We start from the raw sequence: 8,538 nt of genomic DNA, 5'->3' as shown, positions 1-8,538 counted from the left end.
AAAAAAAAAAAAAAAAATGTCAAATTGCGCAGAAAAAAAATAAATACAAATGACACATTTTCAAAATTAACCCTCTAAGGCCCATTGACTCAAATATGAGACAAACAATAAAATTACCTACATGCAGCATGTGGCGTTGAGAGTTTTTTTTGTTCATGCAAACAATAAAAAAAGGTCTTTTTAGTGTATATCTTTGAACACAAAGGGCCATATCCTAAAATGTAACGTAAATAAATCCATGGAGACTTTCCATACTCCTCGTCCACTCATCTCATCCATCTCTATCCCCTCACTCATCCTTCCTTTCATCTTCTGTTTCCTCAGCTTGGTTTGGTAGATGCTGATCACCGCTACGTTCTGTATAGCTAGTGACAGCTCCACCCCACTGTCACACACACTCACACACACACTCAGCCTCCTAACCCTCAGTCACTGCTGCCTGTTTCCAGGTCTTGGAGCGACACAGAGACTTTCTACTCCAACGATCGCAGCATCCTGACGCTGTCGCCCATCGAGGGCACCCGCTGCTGAACCCCACCCTCTGGCCGCTGAATTTAACACACAAGTGGGAACAAGCAAGCCTCCACTCACCTTTGAGTTGCTATTCCACCCCCTCCATCACCATTTTTATCAACCTGCTTTAGCCTGAGCTTAATGCATCTTTCAGCTGGAAGAACAGGTTGAGTGATGCAAGCTGCTTCATTAAACAAGCTCGTGAAGAGTGAAAATGACACCTGAACTGTGCTGCACATCAAAGGAAATGAAGGGAGACAGCCTGGCTCCACACCTCTGGATCCGCAGCTTCTCAGGATAGAAATTCAGTCGCTGAACCAGCTGGAAAATTCTAATTCCTGCTGTCTTCAAAGCTTCTGCAAAGCCTGGGGTCTCATCTGTCCAAGAGGATAGAAATGTCTCTAAAATACATAGGAATTTTCCTTTTTTTTTTTTTCTTCTTCTTTTTTTTGTGGATCAGTTGCCAAACATTTTTGCTGCAACTGGCAGAAAGCATAATGAACTCTCAACTTCAGGAGAATTCAAATCTAAGGGCCCGTGCTTTTTTTTTTCTTTTTCTTATTGATGCTCAAAGCACAAAGACTGCTATGTAGCCCAACATCCGGTCGCCCGTGTAGCACTCAGATAATCCAGTTGAGACATCAAATCTGACCTCCGTTGTTTCCTTCACGTTTGAACTTGTAGCGCCGGTGTCTCTACGCCCTCTGCTCCACTGCTGCATCCTCCTTCCTTGGATCTGAAGGTTCAAAAAAACGAACCCCTGTAGCATCTCAGACTGCAGTTCTCCCAGAGCTGAATCTGGAGCTTCACCTCCACTGTGGTACCAAAGACCAAAGGATTCTTGTGCCTGATTGTACAGACGCTTATATTGTTACGAAGACTTGTTAGTTTGTGCTGCTTTCTTGTTCAACCGCTGGAGTCTCCGTCTCCTCAGTCAGTTCCTCCGAAGGAGGCCGGATATTTAAAAAGCCATACGTTCTGAAGATGTTGATGAAATAGTAAGGGTACTGTAGAGCTGTTACTTTTTTTCCCTTTGAATGCCTTCTCTCGAAAACATCTCAGCGTTAAAGACCATGAGAACCAGGATTGTTTTAAGACATCCGTGTAAAGACTCTCCTGGAGGGTTGGGTTAGGACGTTTGTGTTGGGGCCAAATTGACTTTAATGCTGAGAAGCGTTTTTGAGATCCCGGCTGTTGCACGGTAACCCCAGACAGCTGAATGTCTCCATATTCATAAGAATAATATATATAGACTGATTTCACTTTTAGTAGAGCGGAACGGCAGTTTACGAAGCTCGCATATCAAAAGTTTCATTTTCCGTCACCATCGTAATCATTTCAGTCATACTTTTCCATTGACTTTGTTTTGTTTTTGTTGTGTTCCTGCTGTTGGTGTTTGTGTGTGTGCTGAAGTTTGTTCCTCTGTGGCTGGAGTGCGAGCTCCAATCTGTCTCAGGTCACAGGTTTAAAACCCTCCTCCCTCCACACACTCGTCTGCTGGAAGGCTGCAGACGTTCCCCGGCAGCTCAGCTCGTTCATCCCTCGTTTTCTGAAGGGTCCATGTTGATTTCTGTACTCGTGGGTGAAGGTCGCTCACTAAGGAGTGTGTATTTATTATTCCAGTTTGTTCATGTTGTTGTTCTCTCTCATCTTAGTGTTTCTGTAATTGTAAGTAGGTCATCTGATATTTTAACGAGCGAGTGAAAGCTTCCAGGTAGATCAGAACGGAATAGAACCGCCACGCTGTCGCTTCTCCTTTTGTTTTCTTTCAACCAGTTGACCTCACAGGTGTGTGAAAAACACCTGACCTGTTTCTGCACAGAGAAGGGTCTCCCTCACAACCTTTTCTGTGACGACATCGAGACTTCATACGATGGAGCAGATAGCTTTTGAAGTCTTTCAGGAAGTGGGCGTGGCCTCCAAATTTGTAAAGTTATAAACTACAAAATTCACATCACAGAGGTGTTCTGTTCTGAATTTAGTTCCTCAAACTCTCAATATTTAACGGTTGTGGCCTTGCACATCTTAAAGGATGCTCTAAAAGCACTTGTTTTCTTTTATTTCACCCTTCTAGTCGGGACTTTTAAGAATCTGCTGCACATATTTTTATTTAAGTTTTGGGTGTATATTTATTTAGGCAGAATCCCCCTTTGTTGTTTGTTATTTGCATCCATTTCCAACACTTCCTGTCTACTAAAACCTCATTTTCAGCGTAAACGATCCCCACAAGTGCTGTGAGGAACGGCAGATCTCTCTGATTAAACACGCAGCGTTTTCCCTCATGGTGGTCGAAGCTTCTCTGTGAATAGCCAACCAATAACCTCTGGCTTCTGGGGCATTTTAGGACGTGGTTGTTGTGGGTTTCTGCCTGATGATTCATGCCGATGAGGATGAGTCCTTCCTGGCCAGAAGCGAATAAGAGGAAGACGCGGGAGCGTGCGGATCTGATGCCCTCTTGTGTTCAGTGGGTCTCAGTAATTAGCAGCTTCATCAGAAATACAGTTTAGATTTATAGAACCGCCGCTTCTAAATATGAGCGGAAGTGACGGATGACTTAGAAAAGGGCTTGAGCAACAGATTTGATCTCCAAAGCGCCGGCATCATTCCAGCACCGCTCGCCAGGTTTGAATGGAAGCCCTCTGGGGTATTCCACAAGCAGGAGATTACTCAAGTGTGTAATTTGGAACGGTGGTTTCAACCTCTGATTATTGCCGTGTCATTCATCAGAGGCACCATCCAAATTTAATTGGATACCCTTTTGAAAGTAATGTTTGAACGCGTCCACGTCTTCCCGGCTCGTTTTGAACCTCACGCTGCCTCAAAAGCATCTACTTATGTATCGTGACCTCTGCAGGCTGAAGCCCCGCCCCCATTACATTTAACCGTAATGTATTACATTTCTGACTGATGTCCTGTCGGTGCAGAAATGCATTTAAAGGCCGGGCTGGGTCTGTAATCCAATGACGGTTTTCGTTGATCCAATCAGTTCAAAAGTGGGACTCTTAATTAAAATGTCAGCCCATCAGTTTTGTGCAGCAGAACCTCCCGCCGCTCCGCGGCCCTTTTATTTCCGCAGCAGCAGCCGCGGGTCACACCAGCCGTTTGTTGAAGCAATCTCCCTCCGTCGTCAATAAATCCTGCTGCACCAGACGGTAATCATCACTCCTCTGATGCCTGCTTTCTCATGCTGTGTCTGTTCTGCTCCTCCTGTCTGTAAATCTGTCTTATAGCGAAAGATTTATTTACTAAATAAAAACATTTTTACACACGCCGTCTTTGAGTTCATTTGAGAATATCTCAAAATGGAAATCTTGTCTCGTTTATTGAATCTGTGACAGAGTGGCACCTCTCACAGACAATTTATTATCATTTTGTTTTTTTTTCTTAAAAGGTACTCTTCTACGACGGGGGGTTTTGACATTTTAGATATGCATTATGGATACCTGAAATTGTCCCTGTTCTTTATCGGCAGGTACAAATGATGTCACTTTATACATCTGGGTCTTAGCTTCAACTAAACGTCTACAAAAAATTTTAAAATTTCTTACTTTAATGTCCAAAATAGAAAATAAGATAGAAATGTTAAATTATTTTAACTTATTATGAATATAACAATGATCTAAAGATGACCAAATTACTGAAGCACTGAAAATGAAATTAAACATAATTAATGGCCTTAAAAAATTAAATTCAATGAGCATGAAAATGATTTTTAAATTCATTTTTTGCCTTTAGAATTGCAAGTTAAGTGTAACAAGAGTAGAATATTGGATTATTCTAATCACCCTTATAACTGAAAATAACTTTTACCAAAAAAGAAATATTCTTTTGGTTTTGGGATTACAGCTCTCTAACCATTAATAAATTGTTGCTTTTATTACTTTTTAAAAATGAATCTGTGCTTTAGAAACAAATATTTGTTATCTTGTGATTTTGAGGTTCAGACTGAAAAGATATTTAAAGGTTTATTGGAAATGTATCAGAAAAAGTACACTATCATATATCATAAAGGAAAGCTGTACAAGTAACATATGACAGCTCGCTGAACGTAATTCAGTTATATTTCAAATACCAATTTTACCTGATTAGCCGGTAATAAAATAACAAATGGAAAGTCAAAAGAATCAAATGGAACAAGATTTATTTTTCTAGTTGCTTTAAACCTACAAGTGTCACCCAAAGCTGTTTTATACATACATGTTTTTTTTTCCATCATTTACAAATGATCCAAAGGAGAAACGCTCTACATTTGTATAAAAGACTCTATTAAAAGGCCTCATCACACGGTTAGTAAGGAGAGTGATCTGCAGAAACGGCGGCGGCTCAGGCCGTCTGTGGTCACGGTGTGACCGCGGGATTTTAACCAAAGCAAACATCTATCCACTTCAAGCTCTGTGACCAACTTTTCATCCTGCAGAGGTGATTTGGAGCCAAATGAGGCCACAAAAACGTATTCAACCACGGCAGGAATAATTCGGGAGTGTTTGTAACATTATGTTTAACTCCTCAGTCAGACTATAGATGTGTTCATGTAGTGGTCACAGTTCTGCAAAAGCAAATATTAAAGTCAGGCCAATTCGTCAAAGATTTTAGCAGAAGAATCATCCAAGGCTTCAACCTAAAGTAGTCATGACGCATCCGACTCTCCAGCAGACGAGTTCGGTCCCATTCTCCTCTTTAACCCCTTCCAGCTCGCTCTGACCTGACTGTTTCTGGGGGCTACATTTAAGGTATGTGTGGGGGGGTTTACTGGCTGCTCTCCTCCTTCTCCCCCTCCTCTTCCTCCTCCAGCTCAACCAGAGCAGCGTGGCGATTAGCCTGAGAGCCCTCGCTGAAGAACACCTTCTTTATCACGCCGGCTTTGGGCGCGCGGATGGTGTGCTGCAGAGAAAAACAGTGACGGTCAGCCAACAGAGCGTCGATAGTGGGTGGAGTCAGGGGGGGTGATTCGCTCACCTCCATCTTCATGGCAATCATGACCACGAGTGGGTCTCCAACCGCCACTTTGTCTCCAGCTTTTACCAGCACCTGAAATCAAACAGCAGCTGCTTCAACGGTCCATGACAGAGAAAGAACGACATGTCAGAGAAAATGAGGGGAAACGTTTGTGGACCAAAACTCAGTTTGTGTTTTTGCTGGTATCACAGGTAAGTTAGAGTAGAGGTTAAAGAAAAATGCAATCATACACTAAAATAGCATTTTTTTCATTTGCTCCACGATTTTTTTATAAAAGAATACGCAGAAAAGCGTAATTTTCTTAACATATATCCTCCGACTTCAGAAAAATTACACAAGAATGTAAGAAAAAAAAAAACACCTTCTCGATAGTTCCAGTCATGGGGGCCACAGCTCCGCCCTGGGCCCCCGCCCCACTCACTCCAGCCAGGTACTTTGGTACAGGAACAGACACCTGGGAGCTCCCCTCCTGCAGGAGAGAGGTAAGGATTTGGGTGATTACAGAAATCCACATTTTGCTTCAAAATATGGATTTGGAAGCAGCGGGAAAAGGACGGTACCGTGGAGAACAGGTGCACTGTGCTGTCCAGAATCACCAGTTTCGGGCAAGACTTCACTCCGTTTACAGAGCAATGCAGGAATGAAGCTTCCCCGGTCTCCTCCATCTCCCCCGTCGCATCATAAACCTCCTCGCCAACCTAAAAGAAAATAAGAGCTCTCAGATTTTAGTCAGAATATAATTTTTTATTTGGCTAAAACACACAAAAAAAGAGATCTTACCAGAATTTTGTAGCTCCCATCGTTCTTGTAAATGACAACCACGTCGATTTCTGCAGACGAGACAAACTGGTTTGAAGGTTGCTCGTGACAATAAAAGGGTCTAACCTTTTATCTAGCACAAACATTTAAATAGAAGCTTTCAATAATGAATGCAGCTTCATTAATGAACCCCCTGAGCAAATTCAGTCCCAGATGCAGGATTGAGTCCTTCAAATCTTTCTTCTCTTCTGCTAGAAAGCTTCTGTTATTCTCTGCAATCCAAGCTTCTAAATAGTGGAACAATAAATTGTGCTGCAGGAGAAACAGGTGCATATTTATGCATGTATAGATGATTTACTTCTTTCTCTCACTTTCTGAACATGTGGCTGCAGCATCCGTTATGAGTTTGACTTACTCTTGTCACCGATCTGCAGCGTCATGTTTCTGTTGAACTCCACGTTGTTTCTCCACCCACTGCTGCAGCCGAACGGGGAGAACGGATCTGAAAACAGAGGAGTTAAACCTTCAGTTGGACCTCACTCTTTATGGGACGCTCCCAGTCGTCGTTTACCTGTGGAGGTTTTTATGAAGTCCTGCGTGTGTTTCTTCTCCTGCAGGATCAGGCCCAGGGCGGCCTGGCAGATGGTTGACCCCGACGGTGCTCTTGGAGTGGGGAAGAGGTCGGCGTAGTGCTGAGGGATGAAGCTGGTGCTCACGTTTCCAGCCTCAAACTCCGGATGTCCGGAGAGGCTCAGCAAAAAGTCGATGTTGGTGTTCAGTCCAACGATCTAAAGAAATAAACGGTGTGTTAGGAGCGGTTCTGATGACTGACAGGTTCAGATGTGCTTTAACTCTTACATTGTACTGCCGCAAACAATAGCGCAGCTTCTTTAGGGCAGCGGAGCGGTCCTCCCCCCACACCACCAGCTTGGCAATCATGGGGTCATAATGAGCAGAAACCTCGTCTCCTGCAGCCAAACTTAGCCGTCAAAACACAGTTTTTCCACCTTAAGACACACAAAAGCGTCTCCCACCTTCTCTGACTCCGGTCTCGATGCGGGTGTGTCGGTCCGCCGGAGGCGTGGACAGATGCAGCAGAGGCCCCGCCCCTGGAAGGAAATCGTTGTTTGGATCTTCGGCGTAGATGCGGGCCTCGAAAGAGTGTCCTCTCAGGATGATGTCATCCTGAAGGAGGGGCAGGCGCTCCCCTGCTGCCACCTGGAGGAGATTTCCATAAAGCTGACAGCTTTAGGGAAAACATCAAGAGATCGAGCTCATTTCAGCGCTCCTCCTCCAGCCTCACCCTGAGCTGCCACTCCACCAGGTCGGTTCCTGTGATCATCTCAGAGACCGGATGCTCCACCTGCAGCCTGGTGTTCATCTCCATGAAGTAGAAGTTGTGCTGAGCGTCCATGATGAACTCCACCGTACCTGCAGGAAGATGAATGAGTTTTTAGAGTCACTAGGGTGCGATGATTGTAGGAGTTAGTACGCCTCACCTGCACCGACGTAGTTGACAGCTTTGGCGGCTCTGACCGCCGCCTCCCCGAGCTTCCTCCGAACCTCAGGGCTTATTCCTGGCTGAAGAAGAAGACAACATGAAGATGTAGATTTGGTCTTCATGGAGGAATCCAGTTTAAACAAATCCAATAAAAAACAAGACAAAGCCATGTTTAGGAGACCTCAGTAACATTTATTTTTGTTATTTAGTGTAAAAAAAAAAATAATTCCAGCTTTTTTCCCCATGAAGACACTGAATTTAATCAGCTTAGTAGCTGATCAGGAACCACTATTATAAAACACAGTGCATCAGTGCACATCTTGTACAGCTTCTAAAACTGTAGAAAACCACAAAACTCTTTGCTTTTAAGCCCAAAATTAATCCCTCGACGCCTTAATATGTTTCCAGCTTTAAAAAAGAAATTTAAATATGTTTTTGCTTTCAGGAATTAAATTAAATTAAGGTAATTTTGGACCCAAAGTGGTTTGCTGCACATTTGCTTCAACAGGTATCAATGAGTTAAATCTTATATTTTTGGAGCAGATATACATAATAGCCTTTTTTTATAGTGTGAATGCTGTGGAGCATTTACATTTGTTGTCATCCATTTTTCTTCTTCTTGAAGTTTAGCAAACATTTTAGCTACATGCTAGGCTTTTTTGCTGACTTTTTTTTTTGTGGCTATTTTGAAGTTCCGCTAATATTTTTGCAACATGCTTGCCATTTTGGCATTCACTAAGGTTTCCTAGACTATTTTGCGTTTTAGCTAATAATTTAGCTACATGCTAGCTTTTTTTTTTTTTTTTTTT

General features: G+C 43.1%; 2 protein-coding genes across 5 annotated transcripts in view; one reads left to right on the top strand and one right to left on the bottom strand.

The window, feature by feature from the left end:
* Positions 1-3,784, top strand: part of atp11b (ATPase phospholipid transporting 11B (putative)) — a 43,605-nt gene extending 39,821 nt beyond the window's left edge. For 2 of the 4 annotated variants that reach the window (XR_002919967.2, XM_024278801.2), the window contains one exon: positions 450-3,784. Coding sequence is in view for 3 of the 4 variants with exons in the window: in XM_024278801.2 (XP_024134569.1) it covers positions 450-531 (82 nt within the window). In the remaining variant the exon portion in view is untranslated. The remainder of the gene's footprint in view (positions 1-449) is intronic. The other 2 variants (XM_024278800.2, XM_024278802.2) reach the window with 1 other exon arrangement.
* An 853-nt stretch (positions 3,785-4,637) lies between these two features.
* Positions 4,638-8,538, bottom strand: part of mccc1 (methylcrotonoyl-CoA carboxylase 1 (alpha)) — a 7,109-nt gene continuing 3,208 nt past the window's right edge. Inside the window, exons 9-19 of the mRNA XM_024278806.2 lie at positions 7,728-7,809; positions 7,532-7,659; positions 7,263-7,446; positions 7,087-7,196; positions 6,800-7,016; positions 6,644-6,730; positions 6,250-6,299; positions 6,030-6,167; positions 5,831-5,938; positions 5,470-5,541; positions 4,638-5,394 (exon numbers count right to left, since the gene is read on the bottom strand). Coding sequence (XP_024134574.1) covers positions 5,260-5,394; positions 5,470-5,541; positions 5,831-5,938; positions 6,030-6,167; positions 6,250-6,299; positions 6,644-6,730; positions 6,800-7,016; positions 7,087-7,196; positions 7,263-7,446; positions 7,532-7,659; positions 7,728-7,809 — 1,311 coding nt within the window. The 3' untranslated portion in view covers positions 4,638-5,259. The remainder of the gene's footprint in view (positions 5,395-5,469; positions 5,542-5,830; positions 5,939-6,029; positions 6,168-6,249; positions 6,300-6,643; positions 6,731-6,799; positions 7,017-7,086; positions 7,197-7,262; positions 7,447-7,531; positions 7,660-7,727; positions 7,810-8,538) is intronic.

The sequence above is a fragment of the Oryzias melastigma genome, linkage group LG4, assembly GCF_002922805.2.
Source record: "Oryzias melastigma strain HK-1 linkage group LG4, ASM292280v2, whole genome shotgun sequence".
Classification (NCBI taxonomy): Eukaryota; Metazoa; Chordata; class Actinopteri; order Beloniformes; family Adrianichthyidae; genus Oryzias; species Oryzias melastigma.
This window is presented reverse-complemented; position numbering and strand designations above follow the sequence as displayed.